The sequence below is a fragment of the Anomaloglossus baeobatrachus genome, chromosome 1, assembly GCF_048569485.1.
Source record: "Anomaloglossus baeobatrachus isolate aAnoBae1 chromosome 1, aAnoBae1.hap1, whole genome shotgun sequence".
Classification (NCBI taxonomy): domain Eukaryota; kingdom Metazoa; phylum Chordata; class Amphibia; order Anura; family Aromobatidae; genus Anomaloglossus; species Anomaloglossus baeobatrachus.
In genome coordinates, this window is record NC_134353.1 from 593,737,035 (window position 1) to 593,758,961 (window position 21,927).

Genomic DNA, 21,927 nt, shown 5'->3' on the forward strand with positions numbered 1-21,927 from the left:
CTGGTAATAATGGGGTTAGGGCTAGCTGTATATTTTCAACTAGCCCTAAGCCCGAAATTCATGGTGTCACGCCAATATTAGACATGGCCACCATGATTGTCTAGTACAGATAAAAAAAAAAAAACACAATACAGAAAAATATTTTTATTAGAAGTAAAACAACACAATTAGTGACTCCATCTTTATTGAAATAAAGAACCCCCCTCTGCAGTAGTCCTGGATCAAGGGTCCTGCGCCGTCCAATCCGGATCCAATATCATCTGATTGGATTGCTGGAAGGCAAAGCGATCAGATGATGTGTCAGGTTCAAGGATGTGAATTACATCACACATCAGCTGATTGTATAAACGGCTTTTATACAATCAGCTGATGCATCAGTGCAAAATAAAAAAACGAACTACACACTTCTGTGCAGACTGCCGTCCAATTGCTGCAGGACCCGTCGGTAATCAGCTGATGAAGTCTCTTGACGGCATCAGCTGATAGTTTAGTCGGCCAGGTGGTAAAAAGCCGGACTCACCGCTGCACTTATACTGTCAGCTGATTCCGTCAGGTGACCGCATTAGCTGGTCATCACCAGGGCCTGCAGCTATCGGACACATCCAGGGAGTCTGCACACAGCCGGAGCAGGGGTGGCAGTAACGGGAGAGGAGCTGGGAGCGGACGTGTACAGACAGGTGAATATATATTTTTTTCTACTGTTCACTATTGATTTCGCAGTTGCTTCCACCTCCCGTCTGGACATGGCGCTGGACGGGAGGTGGAAGCAGGGGTGGCGGTACCGGGAGGATCCACTCTTCTGTTTACCAACACAAGGAATGCTCTTCCTGTACACGTGATTGTACTACCCACTCCTTGCGTTTATAGCTGTGTTTATAGTCATAGAAACGCTTAGGGTCCCGTCACACATAGCAATGCACCAACGTTCTGACCAGCGATCCGACCTGGCAGGGATCGTTGGTGCATCACTACATGGTCACTGGTGAGCTGTCAATCAGGCAGATCACCATAGCGACCAGCCACCAGCGACCCATGTAACGATGCTGTGCTTTGTAACCAGTGTACACATCGGGTTACTAAGCAAAGCGCTTTGCTTGGATACCCGATATGTACCCTGGTTACCAGCTTACCGCAGTCTGCCAGCGCTGGCTACCTGCACACGTAGCTGTAAAAAGCTACAGCTACGCTTTTGGTGATCGAACAGTTATCGAACATAACCTCGAACTCTCGAACGGTAAGCAAATCGTTCGAGTTCGTCGAACGACTCGAACATCGCCAAAAACAACTTGAATTTGAAATTGGCGAACGGTTCGATTCGAACAATGCTCATCTCTAATTGTGAATACAACTCATCAGGTGATCATCTATATTACATAATCTTCTTTGAGAAAGCAGGCTACAAAAATATTATCACCACAGTCTTCAGTCTTGATATCACCGTGTGGCAATAAGTGACAGACCTAGTGTTAATCTGACATTAGTGTCTATGATGCTGGCCTGAAATAACCTAATTGCTTATCCAAGAAATACATACACTATGCATCAACATACTACAATAAATGAATACATGAACTTCACCATTGCTACATATGTTAATTCATATGTTAATGTTACTTCAGGAACTTTGTTACATTTTTGATCAAAAAGTGCAAAAGCCATTGCTCAGTGTCAAGGTTTATCTCAACGTGGATGGTCCCTAACACTTGGGTTTCACCTCTCAGCGGGCCAATCTGAAGCCTGCTTTACACGGGACGACCGATTGTGCGATTTCACAATCGATCGTACCCGCCCCCGTCGTTTGTACATCACGGGCAAATCGCTGCCCGTGTCGCACAAAGTCGTGAAACCCCCGTCACACGTACTTACCTGCTGAGCGACCTCGCTGTGGGCGGCGACCGTCCACTTCCTGAATGGGGAGGGACGTTCGGCGTCACAGCGACGTCACACAGCCGCCGGCCAATAGAAGCGGAGGGGCGGAGATGAGTGGGATGTAAACATCCCGCCCACCTCCTTCCTTCCGCATAGCCGGTGGGAGCTGTGGGACGCAGGTAAGCAGAGTTCATCGTTCCCGTGGTGTCACACGGAGCGACGTGTGCTGCCACGGGAACGATTAACAACCGGCACAAGTAAAAATAAACGATATTATGAAACTGAGCGACGAGTACACAACTCACGATTTGTGAGCGATACTGCGTCACTCAGAGGTTTCACACGAGACGACGTCGTGTATGATGCCGCATGTGCGTCACGAAAACTGTGACCCCGACAATGCATCGCATGATCCTTCTCGTGTAAAGCACCCTTAAGCCTTATATGAACTGGGAAAGTGAAAGGAAAACATGGTATATCTCATAATTAAAACCATGGAAAGATGGGTGCTTGCTTATCCAAGATGATGAGATTATTCTCCCAGCAGCATCGGACTGTCCCTCACATGTGGCTGACTTCTTTGCTCTGTCTGGACATCCAAATGAACAGGTAACAACCAAAAGAACTACAGCTTACATATCCTGTTGATCCACCGAACAGCCCAAACAGTTCCATGTAAAAGAGTGTAGAAAAATGCAAGCAAAATTGTAATAAATGAATAGTGGGAAAGGTCATTCATGATCTACACTTAGCGAATGTAAGCAATTTACCTTTACAACTTTTGATTGATTGATTGAACTTTTAGTACGTGCCATAGAGTCAGAGGTTGACTGTGTGACTTTTTATAGTCCTTCCCTTTTAGAATGTTACTATAATACAGCATGTATGCTTTAATGAGATTATATGCATGTTATTAAATATAATGACCATCTAAAATATTATGACTGCTTTTTACCAGCATAAAATGCACTGTAAATAATTGTACTATTATTACCAAGATTAGAGAATTATCACCTGGGGCTTGGGTATAGTGGATCCACAGGATTTATAGCAATGTCCTTTACTGAAGGATTTTAGTATTGTTATACATTAATCCAGTTTAATTAGTTCTCAACTTTAATATTTAAATTGAAAAGTTATTATCTGATTTACATATATAATAGATGCAAGAACAACTTTAACAGGACTGATACACATTTGGGGAAGTGTAAACTTTCAGGTAGTGGTCATCTTTATGTCAGGTGCAATTCATGAAAAATGGTCTCATGGAGATTCTCCATCTTATTGGACCTTACTGGAAGTTTTGATGCTTTTAAAGGGAATCTGTCACCAGGTTTTTGCTACTCAATCTGAAAGCAGCATAATGTAGAGGCAGAGACCCCGGTATTAGTGATGTATTACTTACTTTACTAGTTGCTGCAGTTTTGATTAAAAACTGTTTTATGTGCAGTAGGTTCTCTGAATGTTGAGCTTTGTATCGCCCCGCCTACACCACTGATTGGCTACTTTCTGTTTATACACAATGTATACGGAGAGCAGCCAATCAGTGGAGGGGGCGTAATTAGACTATCTGGCAGCATTTAGTGATAATCTCCTGCTGATAAAACAATAATTTTAGAAAAACTACAGCAAGCAGCCCAGTAATTGGCACATCGCTGGCATAAGGTTCTGTCTCTCTATAGTATGTTGCTCTCAGATTAAGTAGCAAAAATATGGTGGGATATATAAAATGTACAGGTCACCATCACATAAAGGAATCTACATAAATATGAGAAATTTAAAGGTTGAAGATCAAATTTTATTACAATAAAAATAAATAATCAAGGAATATTTTTGGCATATTTACTGTACATTGAACGTATAAGTAAAATACAGAGTTGGCATAAATTATATTAATCTCAATAATGAAAAACTAAAATTAAATGAAATAAAATATCTTGCATTAGCAAACAGTTCTTTGCACTAAATGTAACCTCTTTTATTCAAATCTATATCAGCACTTTTTTCCACTTTTCTACATAAAATAGCGGACAATACAAAACTTATTTAACTACACCCAACACTGAAGTTGTCATGATAGGCAAATGTTGCTATCCAGCTTTTTCTGAAGTAGTTAAAACTAAGAGAAAACAACTATTGGACTATATACAAGTACTTAGCAAACAAGCCCTGTGAGGGTATTTGTGTACAATATGATCACAGTGGGTTGGGTTTTTTTTTTAAAATTTGGTAAAAAGGCAGCAGTATCACCTTGACTTACAAAAATTGTTAAAAAAAATGCAGCATAATTACAATGTGTATACTCGTAGTAAAAAAAAAAAAAAAGTCATTTTGGCAATGTAGGCAGTTTTTTGTTCTCATCTATAATTGGGTCACACTGTTAAAAGGAACTTGACATGTGATTAATGCTACGCAAACCACAGCTTGAATTATAATCTGCAGCCAGGTATAATTCGTTTCAGAGATAATATACTTTGAAGAGCCTAGATTAGTCGGGTAATGTCCTCAGCCATGTCCTCCCGGCGCCGCTGCAGGTGATTGACAGGTCTCTCTCTATGACAATGCTAATGTGAGACCTGTCAATCACCAGCTGCGGTGCAAATCAAAGTATATTATCGCTTAAACAGTGTTTCAGAGCCCAATATATGTGACTGCAATTGGGCAGCCAGTCTATGATTCCTGCTGCTGTGTTTGGGGCTTCAGGAATCACCTAACAGGTTCCCTTTAGCATATTGACAGCAGTCCACCAAACAACTAATTTCCAAAACTTGTTTAACATGAACCAAAAAAGCTGCAAATTTCGATTCTGTAGGCAGCAAGAATGCAGGGCTGGGTGTAGATTGGTGGAGGCTCAGTGGGCAAAAGCGACAAATTGTCCCCTCTTCATTATCAAAGTCAGATAATGTTTGGTGGAACATACACAGTAATTAGGTATTGTCAGATTCAACCAGTCTCAATAGGATCCTGGGACAATCCAATGTATGTGGGACTGTCTACAACTGCTCATTCCCAAAGTTCTACTCATCCTTATGGTCATGTCACACACAATGACAGCGACGACGACTTCGCTGCTAAGTCACCATTTTCTGTGATGTAGCAGCGACCTTGCTAGCGATGTCGCTGTGTGTGACATCCAGCAATGACCTGGCCCCTGCTGTGAGGTCGCCGGTCGTTTCTGAATGTCCTGGACCATTTTTTGGACGTTGCTCTCCCGCTGTGAAGCACACATCGCTAACCCTAATGTGTGACAGCGAGAGAGAGACGAACTGAATGTGCAGGGAGCAGGGAGCCGCTTCTGTCAGCCTGCGGTAAGCTGTAACCAAGGTAAACATCGGGTAACCAAGCAAAGTGCTTTGCTTGGTTACCCGATATTTGCCTTGGTTACTAGCGTCCGCCGCTCTCAGGCTGCCAGTGCCGGCTCCCTGCTCCCTGCACGCGTAGCCAGAGTACACATCGGGTAAATAAGCAAAGGTTTGCTTATTAACCCGATGTGTACTCTGGCTACGAGTGCAGGGAGCTAGTGCTAAGTGGTGTGCGCTGGTAACTAAGGTAAATATCGGGTATCCAGCGAAGCATTTTGCTTGGTTACCAGATATTTACCTTAGTTACCAAGCGCAGCATCGTTTCCACGCGTCGCTGCTGGCTGGTCACTGGTGAGATCTGCCTGTTTGACAGCTCACCAGCAACCATGTAATGACGCAGCAGCGATCCTGATAAGGTCAGCTTTAGTGAAGATGAAGGTATGAACATGGTAGTGTAAACAGGGTAAATCCCACTACAAACTAAGGATTTCACAACTGTTGGAACTTCAAAAGCAAATGTGCAACTCTATTCAATTCTTGCATAGCATGTAAATAGGAGACGTGCTATACAAGGAAAATTCAGAAGCCACCATTGTGTTCTACATATTTGTGCCCCTTTATTCTAGCAATCGGCAGTAGGACACTATCTTCTATGACTGTTGAGCGTTGGAAACCAACCTGTGCAAAGGTGGTATATTCCTCCACACAGCACACAAACATGGTATAAAAGATGCCCAAGATGAACCCACATAAGCTGCACACGCTACCAAAGATATACTATTTAGACTCCATATTGAATACACAATTGTACAGTGAAGTACAATTGTCAAAAATTAGAAACTAAGAAAATGTTTATTACATCCTTAAATATGACATTTTTCTTACAGATTTATGGTCAACGGGGAGGACATGATTGTCTGATCTCTGATCGAACAACTTATGTCTATGATATCTAGCAATATCACAGTACAATATCCAGTATAAAGATGACTTTATGTGGAATGTTGTTCTACAGTTTTGTATCATATTCCAAAACGTCTTCATCTGTGTCTGCTTCTCCAATTTCAAACCCTAGATTGATCCTCCCAGGTGAGTAGTCATTTATTTTCAAATCTGTAGGTGAAAAAGATCAAAGTTTGAGAGAGCAGAGAAAATAATGACATATCATACAATGGATAGGAGAGGACATTCAGGAACAACTAACTCTGTTCCTTTTACATTCCTTTCTCTGTTTCCCTTGAATTTCAGAGACATACAGGGAAACCTAACTGCATCAGATACACGTACTAATAATAAAATACATCAACACGTCTAAAAAAGAAAAAAAAAGAGCCTGGAATACAAATGGCAAGTAATAAATTTATAGTACAAAAAGAAAATAAAACAAAGTGTTCACTACTTACAATCACTCAGTCATTGGAAAAAAAATAAGCAAATATTTCCATAATGGTGATATATGTCAAATTAAGTCAAATAAATAGTGCTGACTCGGTGACTTGTTCCTGAGTGGTACTATTCAATTGCGTGACTAAATATATACTTCTATGTTTTGGTTTTTAACCCCTTTACACCCAGGCAATTTTTCGTTTTTTGCTTCCCTTCTTCAGAGAGCCATAACGTTTTTATTTTTCCATCAATATTGCCATATAAGGGCCTATTATTTTGCGGGATGAGTTGTACTTTTGAATAAATTCATTAGTTTTACCATATAATGTAATGGAAAACGGTAAAAAAAATTACAAGAGCGGTGAAATTGCAAAAAAGTGTATTAGCACAATGGTTTTGGGGGTATTTTATTCTCAATGTTCACTAGATGGTAAACATAATGTCAGTATGATGCCTCGGGTCAGTATGAGTTTGCAGATACCAAACATGTATACTTTTACTTTTATCTAAGTGGTTAAAAAAAATTCTGAAGTTTGTCCAAAAAAAGAATAGCACTTTTTGCGCCATTTGATGAGACCCGTAACGTTCTCTTTTTTTGGGATCTGGGGCTCAGTCATAGCTTATTTTTTGTGTGTTGAGCTGCATTTTTAATCATTCCATTTTTGTGCAGATGCTACGTTTTGATCGCCTGTCATTGCACTTTAAAAAAAAAATTGTGGAGACCAAAACATGTAATTTTGGTGTTTGGAATTTTTTTTTGCTACACCGTGTACCAATCAGATCTTGATTTTATATTTTGATAGATCAGGCATTTCTGAATGCAGCGATACCACATATGTGTGTGTGTGTGTGTGTGTATATATATATATATATATATATATATATATATATATATATATTATATATATATTTTTATTTTTTTTTTTTTAACTGTTTTAGTTTCAATGGGGTGAATGGGGGGGTGATTTGAACTTTTAGGGTTTTTTTACTGTCATACTGTATTTTTAAAGACTTTTTTTTTCTTTACATTTGTTTATTTATTTTACTAGTGCCCCTAGGAGACTTTATGGATCAGCAGTCTTATCAATGTGAATTTCTGTTGATCAGCTCTGGTCAGCAAAAATGCACTGTTCCTTTGAGAGCACTGTCAGATCTTACAGGAAGTATGTCATGATAGTGACAGGGGTCATCACATCGCTATCATGGCAACCATTGGTTCCCTGTTATCACGTCATGGGGCCAGCGATTACTTTGGTGAACTGCGCGCTTCCCGCTGTGGCCATTTAAATTGCGCGGTCATATTTTGACACTGACGATCTACGTGGCAAGCAGGAGTGACCAGATCGCAGATACATCCGCACCTGTTAGCCCCACAATCAAACCCATGATCAAATCAGCAGATGTGCAGGGATCACCAGCGGCTCACCAAAGCAGCCTGCAATGATTACCGCGACACAACCGATGATGTACCACTACGTCTGTGAAGGCGTTAATTGGATCTGTCACAAGATGGTGCAATACAAACTACTTTCTTTATTAAATACCTCTATTGCACCTAATGAGGATGATGTACTTACTTTTAAAATCTATGACAGAATGGCTATATAATTCTAATATCAAAATAAACATTTCATAGGTGCAACTAAAAAGTGAGAAAGCTTAGTCGTTCTAGTGTACTCAGCCTCCACCCACCGAGTCTGACTGACAGCTGCTGCTTGTACAGATTAGTGTCAGATTTCAGCAGCAGGGAGGAGACAATGAGGCTAGGTGGGCTGTGACTGAGTTTAAACTTTCAAAAGAATTCTAACAGGCTCATACTCCCATTTGTACATGTATTTTATTGCAATTCTCCAGACAGTCGCAAGGGCCTAGTTACAAGAACCATTACTATTGAGTTTAGAGGGGTTCTCTGGAGAAAACAAGTTATCACCTATCCATGTCGACCACCATTTCTTTAATTCTCTATAGAGCTGAGGGAAATAAAGCTGAGCGTAGCGCTCAGCAGCCCCATAGGGAATTAACAGAGCGTCTAGCAGGTCATTTTATTCTAAAGTAGACCCTGCAGTCAGACTACCACCGATCAATAAGAATCACAGAGTATTTTTTTATTTTACTCACTTACATAGTGCCATTAATTCCACAGAACTTTACAGATGTGATCATAACTGTCCCCATTGGGGCTCCCAATCTAAATTCCCTACCAGTATGTCTTTGGCGTATTGGAGGAAACTGGCGAAAACCCAGAAGAAACCCCATTAAATGCCCTACATCTGACTTCTGTAGATTGCAACGAAATAATCTGAACGACCTTTGTAGCTATAAGTGATATGCTAATATATAGTAACTAACAATACTGTTATTATTATTACAGTATCTAACATACAGTATGCAACATTCTTAATTTGCTTTATTGCTGCTTTCATGCTATGGTTTTTTACATCATTTTGCTTTAGTAATATGTGCGTATCCATTTTTAGAATAATTGGGCATTGATTAATAAAGTGTTCTTTCATTTAATGGTGTCTTGAGCTAGCTTTCCTCCTTCATATTGATTATATATAGTATATATATATATATATATATATATATATATATATATATATATATATATTACACACACCCACACACAGTCTTTTCCACTTGATACCTTATTCAACATCATATTTGTTTCTAGAACAGTAGAGCCAATTATAGTATCTTACATAATAAAACGCGCTTGCCTCATAGTTGCCGTCCAAAAATATACAATGATCCCATCAAGCAAGAAGCTTTTACAAGTAGCCTGAGGAAATCTCAGCAGAGTTTCAGTATTACCAGCCACTCCGTTCTCACAGATTCGGACCACGTTATCTCACCGTAGCCTTGTTAGCAGTGTGTGAAGTGATTAAAAGATGTGACTGAAGCATATAGTTTCTGACAGACACTTTATTTATGCCTTTTGTGTCACCGATTCACCCCTAATCCCACCCGGATTGTGGGCTTGTGAGTGAGGCCTTCACGCCTCTTGGTGTGTTGGACTTTGTGTTACTATGTAGTGTCTTCTCTTGTTTGTACAACTACCATCTGAATTGTAAATTGCTGCAGAATATGTTGGCATTAAACAAATAAAATTATTATTATGACAAGATGGAACCATGTACACGGGCTTGTCGTTTTGTTCATTTTATAGGACGCATTTGCAGTGCTTCTTGTGGCGGATTACATAGATAAGACATTGTATGTAGAGATGAGCGAACCTGAACACAGACTTACCTGTACGTTCAGTTCCTTTTTGTCATCTGAAGCTTGTTGAAAGGCTACAGAGCAGCCAATCAGCAGGCTTTATCAGTGTGGGCACTTCCAGCCTGATCACAGCCATGTCAAATATTGGCACGGCTGTGATTGGCCGGCGACCACTTGAAAAAATATAAAATAAAGAATGATCTGGGCTTCCGCCCTATTTTTTATAACAAGAGCAGATAAAATAGACAACTACAGGCTGCAACCCTCAGCGGTCTGCTTTACCTGGTTATCAAAAATAGAGGGGATCCCATGGCAGTTTTTAAAATTATTTAAATAAATAATTTTAATAAAACAGTGCAGGATACCCACATTATTTTTGATAGCCAGCCATGGTAAAGCTGACTACTGCGGCTGGTATTATCAGGGTGGGAAGGGCCATAGTTATTCACCACTACCAGCCTAAAAATAGCAGCTTGCAGTCACCCCAGAATTGGCGCGTCCATAGATTGCCCTGGTGTGGTAGCAATTTGGATAATATATGGGGTTAATAATAGATATAAATTGTCAAAAATCACAGCTGATATCAAACCCTAGTTTAGTAATGGAGAGGCATCTATGAGACAACTGCATTACTAACACTGTAAGTCAAATGAAATAAATACAAACACAGAAAATCCTTTATTTGAAATAAAAAAAAGACAGACACTCTCTTTCACTCATTTATTAACCCAAAACAAAACACTCCCACAGGTCTGACATAATCCACAACGACATCACACCATGATCTTTGACTCTGCTACATCTGGAGGCTGCTGGATTGCCAGACTGCTCTGCCATCAAATCATGCAATCTGACAATCCGGCTATAAGTTCAACTGCAATCACAGTTGGTGGCTCACACAGAGGATACTGTGGGAACTACCATCTGTGACCTCAGTTGAACTCGCTGCTGGATTGCCAGACAGCTGGATTGCGTCACATGGCAGCAGAGCAGTACAGTAATCTGGCAGCAAGTTCACCAGTGGTCATAGCTGCAGTTCTCATGATACCAACTGTAACTACCAGTGAACTAGTTGCCGGACTATTCTGCCGCCGTGTCACGCAATCAGACAATCCGGCAGTGACTTCACCGGCTGTCACATTTGGTACCATAAGGCTATGTGCGCACTTTGCGTCGAGGTAGTTGCAGTTCAAAAAGCATCCTCTGGAAGAAAGGATAATGCTTTTGGCTTTAAAAATGCATGTAAAACGCAAAGAAAGTAGCCTATGCGCACCTTGCTGTTTTCATGAGTTTTTAGTGCTTTTCCGGTGCTTTTAGAAACGCTGCAGTTTTGTATTAAATTGAATGGATGGGAAACGTAGCCAAAATGGCAAAAGCAATTGACATGTTGATTCTTTAAACGCTGAGTTTTTGCCCAAATTTATGCAAATTAAATGCAGCGTTTTGAACAGCAAAGTGTGCACAAGAAAGCTCAATGTCCCATTGACTTTGCTTGAAAAGCATAACGCAAGCATTTTGGCATGAACACGCTGCAGTTGAAAAAGCAGTGAAAAAGCAGGTAAAAAAAGCAAAGTGCGCACATAGCCTAAGAACCCTGACTGTGAACTCTGGCAAAATGAGTGACGTCACTGCTTCTCACAGACGGGACTCCCCTGCAGCTCTCATTGCTGCAGTCACGGGTTACCTTTTCTGTCACTGCAACCTCCGGATGTAGCAAAGCCTAGGATCATCATGGAACATCATAGTGGACTACGTCAGACCTACAGGACAGTTTTGGGGGATAATACATGGAGAGTAATTACATAGTTACATAGGTTGAAAAAAGACTTAGGGGCAAAATGTAGAATTGGTGGAGGAAGGTTGAACTAGATGGACCCAAGTCATTTATAACCAACAATGTTGTGTGTACTGAGGAAATCATCCAGCCCTTTTTTAAAAGCTGTTATAGTATCTGCCATTACTACCTCTTGTGGTAGGGAATTCCACAGTCTGACTGCTCGAACTGTAAAGAACCCTTTTCTATTTAGCTGGCGGAATCGCTTTTCTTCCTTTCGCAGTGTATGCCCCCTGGTCCTTAGTACTGTATTCAAAGGAATAAGTCATGTTCCAGTCTTTTATATTGATCACACATGTATTTATACATATAAATGGAATCTCCCCTTAGACGTCTTTTTTCTAACCTAAACATATCTAACTTTTTCAACCTCTCATCATATGTGAGGCCCTCCAATCCTTGTAGTAGTCTAGTTAGCCACCTTTGACCTGATTCTAGCTTCTGTATGTCCTTTTTAAAATGTGGAGCCCAAAACTGGATCCCATATTCTAGATGTGGCCTTACAAGTGATTTATAGAGGGGTAACAATACGTTGGGATCCCGGGATCTAATCTCTCTTTTTATACACCCTAAAATCTTGTTTGCGTTAGCAGCTGCTGCTTGACATTGAGTGCTGCTCCTCAACTTATTTCTAATAAGAATACCCAAGTCCTTCTCCTGTTCTGTAATCCCGAGTTTACTTCCATTTAAAGTATACGCAGCAATAGGATTACTCCGTCCTAGGTGCATTACTTTACATTTATCAACATTAAATCTCATTTGCCAGGTATCTGCCCATTCTGACATCTTCTTATACAGATTTTTTTTAATATTGTACTATCAAGATCAGTTTTTAACCCCTTCAGCCCCCGGGTATTTTCCGGGGGGGGTTTCCCTCTCTTTCTTCTGAGAGCGGTAACTTTTTAATTTTTCCGTCAATCGTGCCATATAAGGGCTTCGTTTTTGCTGGATGAGTTGTAGTTTTAAATGGAACCATAAATGTTACCATATAGTGTACTGGAAAACGGAAAAAAAATTTCCAAGTGCGGAAAAATTGCAAAAAAAATGTGATCGCACAATAGTTTTTGGGATATTTTATTCACCGTGTTCACTATATGGTAAAACTGATATTTCAGTGTGATGCCTCAGGTTGGTGCGAGTTTGTGGACACCAAACATGTATAGGTTTACTTGTATCTAAGGGGTTAAAAAAAATTCAGAAGTTTGTCCAATAAAAGTGACGCACGTTTTGCGCCTTTCTCCGAAACACGTAGCGTTCCCATTTTTTGGGATCTATGGCTAAGTGAAGAATTATTTTTTGCGTCTCGAACTGACGTTTCTAATGGTACCATTTTTGCGCAGATGCTACGTTTTGATCGCATGTTATTTCGTTTTGCGGCAATCAAAAAAATGTAATTTTGGCGTTTGGAAGTTTTTTGCCGCTACGCCGTTTACTGATCAGATTAATTGATTTTATATTTTGATAGATTAGGTATTTCTGAAGGTGGCGATTTCAAATATGTGCATATTTTTTATTTTTCTAACCCTTTAATTTTAAATGGGGTGAAAGGGGGGTGAGTTGAACCTTTAGGTTTTTTTATTTTTTTTAATTTTTTTAAACTTTTTTTTTTTTTTTTTTATTTACTAGCCCCCCTAGGGGGCTATAGTGATCAGCAATCTTATCGCTCTGCCATATCTCCAGATCACAGCTACAGAGCTAAGATCTGCAGATTCGCTGCTTTACTTTCAATGCCGGCTGTATTCCGGCATTGAGAGTAAATGACTCATGTTAGCTACAGGCTTCATCACATGACCCTGTCCTACCATTGCAACCACCAGAAGTCACGTGATCATGTCACGTGACTTCAGATGGGGCGGGGTAAGTCAGAATAATGCCAGCACACATATACATCTCGCTGCCAGATTTTGGCAGCGAGATGTAAGGGATTAATAGTCGCGGGTGCAATCGATTCCACCCGTGACTAGCAGGCACATATCAGCTGTTGAAAAAAGCTGATATGTGTGCTGATTGCCGCTTCCTGCCTACGGTAGGGGGCGGGGATTATCCGCACACGATACATGACTTACCCAGTACGTCATGGGTCATTAAGGGGTTAATATCCTACATACTTTGGTGTCATCAACAAAGACTGACACTATACTATCAATCCCATTCACAAGGTTATTAGTATAAGGCTATTATGTGGTACAGTATCAAATGCTTTTGCAAAGTCCAAATAAATCACATCAGCTGCATTACCAATATCCAGATTTGCCCTTACCTTCTCATAGAACCCCAACAGGTTGGTTAGACACGCCTGTCAGTTGTTATAATATTTTCTGCAATATATTTTTGCATGTCATCCCTTAAAATGCCCTAAACATTTTTGCATACTACTGATGTCAGGCATACTGGACGGTAGTTGCCTGGATCCACCCTCTTACCTTTCTTAAATATCAGTACTACATCAGCAATCCTCCAATCCTGAGGCACCAACCCTGTTACAAACGAGTCTAAAAAGATGAGATACAGCGGTCTGTCGATTACGGGGCTCAATTCCCTCAATATTTGTGGATGAATGCCATCAGGCCCGGGTGATTTGTCAATGTTTTATTTACTCAGACGCAGGCGTATGTCTTCTTGTGTTAAATTAATCATATCGGGTGGTAAACTTTGATTTTTCACTTGTTGAATGATCCCTGGAACAGTCTGTTCCTTGGTGAGCACTGATGAGAAGTGCCTGTCTAATATCTCATTCTTTTGTTTGTCCTCTACAACTTATTATATTTTAAGGGGCCGATACTATCCTTTCTTTTCCTTTTTGCATTAATGTATTTATAAAAGATTTTTGGGATTTATTTTAATGTCCTTGGCGATTTTTATTTCAGTAGCTAATTTTGCTTGCTTGATTTCTTTTTTTTTGTTTCCTATAGATATCTTTATACTTCTGAAATGCTAATTCTGTATTCTCAGCCTTTAAGATTTTAAACACCCTTTGGTTTTGTTTTATTATACTTTGTACAGTCTTATTTATCCATAGTGGTTTCTTTTTATTCCTGGATATTTTATTACCAGAGGGTATAAGTTTTTTTACAGGACTCTAGTAGTATATGCTTAAACTTACCCCATTTATGTTCGGTATCCCCAGTTACCATGACATTGTCCCAATCTACACATTTAAGCTCTTCCCTTAATCTGTTGAAATCAGCTTTCCTAAAATTCCAGGTTTTAGCATTTCCCCTTTTAAATGTTCTATTGAATATTACTTTGAAGCTTACCATATTATGATCGGTGGTGCCCAAGTGCTCCCGGACCTGTAGATCTGAAATTGTATCTGGTGTATTTGACAGGACCAAATCTAGCAAATTATCTCCCCTCGTCGGTTCATCTACCATCTGAGAAAGGTAATTGTCTTGAATTGTAGATAAGAACTTACAGCTTTTAGCACAACCAAAAGATTGTATGTCTGTCAGTGTTCGGGGATTTCCAGTTTGCATCTGAAGGATCTTGCCCTTTGTTAACATGGAGTTTTCTGTTCTGTTGCCAAAACTTCCTGTTTATCTGTTTAAAATCCCGCCCCTAAGCTTAGTCTAGTTGCTTGAGTATACTGCTTCCTGTCTACTCCTGCCCCGCTGCTCTCATTTCCTGCTTGTTATTTTGGATCCTGGTGAATCACCCGACACCAGCCCTGGACTCCACCTGGTCTCATCAAGCTGTGCCCTCGCTGGTCCCGGACTCTGTCTGCCGTCTCTGGTTGGTGTTTGTGCCCGGTCCCTTCCGGTACATATCCACATCCCCTACGGACATTTTTGGACTATAACCTGTTGCCCTTTCGTGTCCCGGCTGCTGCGCATTTAGGCCTTCTGGGGTGATCGCCAGAAGCCCCTGTATAGGGGTTCGCTCCTGGTGGCCTCCCTGGGGGAGACCGGTGCGCGGTCCCGGGAATTCCCCTTTGCTCCGAAAATGGCAGGTATATACTGTGTTTATGTTCTTTTCTGTGTACATATTGTTGGTTGCATATTATAAATCTTCTTTGCATCAAGAACCCGTCTCTGGTTGTCATTGCCCTACGCAATCGAAATCCTCAGTTCATACAATAGTATTACAATGTCCCACTGAATGTCTGGATAGTTGAAATCCCCGACAATAAGGATCCGATTATTATTATTTGCTGCCTTTTCAATTTGTTCCAGCATTTTACAACTCTACTTGTTCAGGTATGTTAGAAGACTTATAGCAAACTCCAATTAGCATTTTTCCATTATTCCCCACCCTGTCTGTTTTTACTTCAAATGAAGAATTTTCTGTGTTTATGATTATTTTTTTACATGTACAGGGTTAGTAATGGGGGTGTCTCATAGATGCCTCCCCATTACTAAACTAGGGCTTGATGGCAGCTGTGATTTTTGACAATTCACAGCGGTCATCAACCCCATATATTACCCCGATTGTCACTGCACCAAGGCAATTGGGATGAGCGGATTATAGCGCCAGAATTGGCTCATCTATTGGATGTGCCAATTCTGGGGTGGCTGCGGCCTGCTATTTTTAGGCTGGAAAAGGACAATAACCATGGCTTTTCCCACCCTGATAATACCAGCCCCAAGTGGTCTCCTTTACCTTGGCTGGTTATCAAAAATGAGGGGGGAAATCGCATACCATTTCTTTTAATTTGACTAAAATGTTCTGGCATCCTGCACGTGTAACCATTGATGTCAACCACCTTGTGTACCGACCACACACAATATATATGGAAAATAGTGCCCGTAGATCATATATTCCAGCATTTATGCATCCCTCCGTAATAAAATGGCTACGTATAGTAATATAAAATAGACTGGTTTGCCTCAGTCACTAAAAACACAACAGCCACAAGTCTTTTAGGCAAGGTTTGCAATTATTTAAAAGACAACATTATTTTACAGTAACCAGGAAAACATGAAAGTAATATAACATGAACATGATTCAGGTTGGCCAATTACTTTACTGTTTAAACACAACAATGGACTTTCTTGTAAGGCTTAGCGGCAATTCTCAAAGCCACTATCCAGTCCAGCACAATAGAGAAACGATATCTTTTAAGTCTTTATTCTTTTGATTTCGGAGTTTCTATAATAATGTGCATTAATTACTGTTGCTTGCCAAGTCATTCATCCTCAAAGTGCATCGTTGTCAGCTTCTATCTTTATTTTAAATGATTTAAAATGTGTACCAAGAGCTTATAGTAATATAATAATATTTATTCATTTATATATCGCTATTAATTCCACAGTGCTTTACACTGTCCCCATTGGAGGTCACAATCTAAATTCCCAATCAGTATATCTTTGGAGTGTGGGAGGAAACCGGAGACCGCGGAGGAAACCCACTCAAACACAGGGAGAACATACAAACTCCTTGCAGATGTTGTCCTTGGTGGGAATTAAACAAAGGACCCCAGCACTGCAAGGCTGCAGTGCTAATCACTGAGCCACCGTGCCACCCATATATATAGAGAAGTTATATAGAGAAACTTGTGGGGCTGTATACACTGCCTGACATCCAGCCAAAGAGAACACCTTGGTGGAGATGTGTGCTCTTAACCATAGTTCATTGGCTCACGGCTATTCTGCATAGAAGGTAGAATTATCAGCAGAAAGCAATTGACAAAAGTAGGCCTTGATAGGGTATGTGCTCACAATGTCTTTAAAAGGGAATCTGTAACCAGGTTTTTTCTATGTAAGCTGAAGCCAGCATGCTGTAAGGGTTAACACAGAAAGTTCAAGAATGCCTCTTGTCACAGTCTGATATTTTGTTTATTTTGTCAGCTGGCCCCTTATCTTTGCTCTGACTAGCTGGCTTGTGCCATATTGTCTGGTATGCCCCCTCCTTTAATTGTGCATTGACTGTGAGGTGTCAATCTCTATTGAGAGCCTGGAGTGGGCAGAGACAGCCCTCTGGACCTCTGGACTCTGCTACAAGGCTAAAGCTAAAAATGCACATTGTGTCAGAACGGCTGCACCCAGTAATCTAAGTGATACATCGTTGGACTCAGAATCTTTTTGCCTACATCATGCTGCTCTCAGATGAGGTAGCAAAAACCATCTGACAGATTCCCTTTAAGATACAGAGGTTTTCCTTGGCAAAGAAACTTCAGGAAGAAAACAGGTCTTTTTGCAGTACGCAAAAAAACTGGAAGGCAAACGGATGACAGACGGACCGTATTCGAAACGGAAACAGATACCACATGGATACATCCGTGAAAAAAACGGACCGTTTTTTGCGGACCGCAAAATCGGATCGGTCGTGTGAATGTAGCCTTATTCTGATCTGCAGTTTATAAACAGCAGGCAGAAATAAGTGAATAGCGCCCCCCAGCGTCAGAAAATCTCCAGGGTTTCAGGGGGTAGCTTAGACCCTGGAGATCATGATTCAGGCCGGTTTTTCCGGTCCCCGCTCACGTGATCACCGGTATACACCATATACCGATGATCACATTACAGTAAATGACAGCGCCGGTAAAAAATTATTTATCTCCCATCTGGCATGAACAAACATGTCAGATGGGAGATAAATCTCCTCCCTGGTCCCCTCCGGTCCCCCGGTGTCACCAAAGTGCCCCCCTACGCTGACCTCCTCCCGGAAATCCAAGATGGCCGCGCGCACAGCAGCGCGCTGGCCGTATTCACCCTACTCCTCTGATTTCTGTCGCATGTGCCATGACACATGCGACAGAAAACTCCTCCCCAGGCCCGGCCAGGTCACCCCCTATAACCCCACCGGTGTTCCCCGGTGTCCCACGGTACCTGTGCAGCATTGATCCCCCGCGGCTCCCTCCTTCACAATAGACGCTGCAACATGCACAGAGCGTCTGTCGGCTCAGCTTCCTGTGTTCAGACACAGTGAGTGGCGGTAACCATGCATCTGTAAGCTACTGCAATGCCCTGCTCATGAGGTAAGGAACATAGTTGATCAGGAGAGCTATATTACATTTCCAAATGGAGGTATTTGATTTTATAGTTGCCCTGCTGAACGACTACGAAACATGAGAGTCCATTATACGCCACAAGAAAACATGTCTAAATATCGAGCTCTGTTGTTTAGTATTCATTCAGCAGGATAACTGGACTTAAAGGGGTATTCCATCTCCAAGATCCTATCCCCAATATATAGTAGGTGGAATAGCAATAATATCAGCAAATACCAATATTTGGAAATGTAGAATAGTTCTCCTGATTAGGCATGCCCTTACCTCATGAGCAGGGCATTGCAGCTTTGATAGCAATAGGTACGACATGGACTCTGCTGCTGTGGACCCGGGGAGAGTGGATGCAGATTCATTGCACCCACACTCCTCACAAGGAGGGTCTGCACTCCTAAAAAATGGGGGATACGTTCCCTGAGCACGTCCCCCCATATTCTAGACGGTCCAGAGTCGTCGTGGGACCCCCTTATTTTTTTTTCCTTACAATAAATTGGTGAAAGAGGGAATATTTTGGGGAGTGTTTTTTCAAATAAATTTTTTTTGTCTTTTTTTTTTGCTAGTACTGACAGTTTGTGATGTCGGGTATCTGATAGACGCCATGACATCACAAACTGCTGGGCTTGATGTCAGGTGACCTTACAGCTAGTATCAACCCCATTTATTACCCCGTTTGCCACTGCACCAGGGCACGGGATGAGCTGGGGTGAAGAGCCAGGATTGGCGCATCTAGTGGATGCGCCACTTCTGGGGCGCCTGTTGCCTGTTATTTTTAGGCTGTGAAGGGCAAAATAACTATGGGCCATCCCACCCTGAGAATACCAGACCACAGCTGTCCGCTTTACCTTGGCTGGTGATCCAATTTGGGGGGACCCTACTTTTTTTTGTAATTATTATTATTTATAAAATAATTATAAAAAAGAGCCTGGGGTGACCTCCACATTGGATCACCAACCACGGTAAAGCTGCCAGCTGTGGTTTTCAGGCTACAGCCATCTGCTTTACCCTAGCTGGCTATCAAAAATGGGGGGACCCCACGTCATTTTTTTTAAACTATTTTTTTAAATAAAAAAAAATAATGGGCTTTCCTGTATTTTAATTGCTAGCCAAGGTAATGCAGGCAGATGTGGGTGGCAACCCGTAGCTGTCTGCTTTATCTGCGTTGAGAATCAAAAATACCGCGGAGCGCTACGTCATTTTTTTAATGATTTATTTTTACAGTACTGTGATGTCAGGCAATTAAAAATACAGGGAAGCCCATTTTTTTTTTAGTTATTTAAATAAATAATTAAAAAAAAATATATGGCCTCCTGCTGCATTTTTTTTTTATTGCTAGCTAAGGGTAATCCAAGCAGTAACCCCCACTGCTTGGTGTTACCTTCACTGGCAATGGAAAATCCAGGGAAGCATTTTATATTTTTTTTGCCAAAAAACTAAAAAAAAAAAAAAAAAAAAAAAAAAAAGAAGACGTGAGCGTTGCCATATTTTTGTATGCTAGCCAGGTACAGAAGGCAGGTACGGCTGCCCCCAACCCCAAGCTGCCTATTTTTACCCAGCTGGGAACCAAAAATATAGGGAAGCCCTTTTTTTAATTATTTCATGAATTTCATGAATTTAAAAAAAAAAAAAAAAAACAGACGTGGGCGTCGCTCCATTTTTGTGTCCAGCCAGGTACAACTAGGCAGCTGGGGATTGGAATCCACAGCACAGGTTAGCCCGAGCTTTCTGGGCGTCTCTGCTGCGAATTGCAGTCCGCAGCCGCCCCAGAAAATGGCGCTTTCATAGAAGTGCCATCATCTGGTGCTGTATCCAACTCTTCCAGCTGCCCTGAAGCCGGGTGGCTTGCTGGGTAATGATGAGTTAATACTAGCTTTGTTTTACTAGCTAGTATTAAGCCAGAGATTCTTAATGTCAGGCAAGTTTGACCCGGCCATTAAGAATCTCCAATAAAGGGTTAAGAAAAAGACACCACACAGAGAAAAAATACTTTAAAAGAAATAAATACACAGACACACTTAAAGACTCCATTTTTATTACTCCCTGTCAGCCCTCCACGATCCTGCTCTCCTGTCTTCTTTCCCCTTCAACCCTAGAGGCTGCCGGCTGTAAGCGGTGACGTCACCGCTGACAAACGTGTTACGATAACAAACGTGCTCCGATCACGTGATTCCCGGTGCCGTTATTTACCGGCTGTGACAGCTAGTCCCTGCATGTGGGCTGACTCTGTAAAGAGCGCCTACACGCATGGACGGGGAAGCCCATCATGTGCCAGAGCATCTCGCCGGTAAAAGGACATGCTCAAACGAGCATCGCTTACCGGAGAGATGCACTGACAGGACCTAGCATGATGTCATAGTCATGTGACTAGTTTGTAGCCAATGAGATAATAGACACGTGACTGGTCACATGGCTATTTTGACGTCACGGAAGGTCCTATCATCACTGCTGGTTACCGGAAGGACGCAGTGATTATCGGAAGGAAAAGTGGCAGGAGACAGAGTGCAGGACGCGTCGCATGGACCGGTAAGAGTAATGGCAATGTTTATTAACTGTATGTGTACATTTATAATGTGTTTTTATGTGTTTGTGATTGCCTCCCATTGTTTTCAATGGGGTTCGAGAGGTTCGTTGAACGGCTCGTCGAACCGAACTCGAACGCGGCCTCCGTTCGACGAACCGGACCGAACTCGAGCCTCTAGAGGCTCCCTCATCTCTAGTTATTATTTTAATTTATGGAAAAAAGATACCAGTGGTAGAACCGCCGCAAAAATGATGCCAGAACCGCCAATGAATCTGCTTTAGGAAATAAACTAAAGGAGGGAAAATACATAAATTTACCCAGGATCCATAGCTTCAACCTACAGGAGGCGGTCACATGTTCACTCCAGTGCCATTTTCTACTGCTTTTCACAGCGTAGAGCGCTCTGGTGATTTTCTTGTGCTTGTGCACTTCATATCAGTCTTTTCTGTCATTATAATGGCAGAAAGACACATAATGTCCCACTCTCCTGCATTTTGTAATTTTGCATCCTTTGGTGCCTTTCATGTGGCACTAAGGGGTGCTTATCCTTGTAATTAGCCAAAAAAATAAATAAATTAAAAGACAAAAATGACGTGGGGTTCCCCCTATTTTTGATAGCCAGCTAGGGTAAAGCAGACGGCTGCAGCCTGCAGACCACAGCTGGCAGCTTCACCTTGGCTGGTAATCCAAAACTGAGGGCACCCCACGCTGTTATTTTAAACTAAATAAATAAAAAAAAACACGTGGGGGTCCCCCCAAAATTGGATCACTAGCCAAGGTAAAGCGGACAGCTGGGGTCTGATATTCTGAGACTAGGTAGGTCCATGGTTATTGGACTCACCCCAGTCTAAAA

General features: G+C 41.4%; 1 protein-coding gene across 1 annotated transcript in view; it reads right to left on the minus strand.

Annotated features, from left to right (window-relative positions):
- Window positions 1-5,388: 5,388 nt before the first annotated feature.
- Window positions 5,389-21,927, minus strand: part of TRPM6 (transient receptor potential cation channel subfamily M member 6) — a 340,636-nt gene continuing 324,097 nt past the window's right edge. The window contains 1 exon segment of the mRNA XM_075318063.1: window positions 5,389-6,284. Within this exon segment, the coding sequence (XP_075174178.1) occupies window positions 6,181-6,284 (104 nt within the window). The 3' untranslated portion in view covers window positions 5,389-6,180.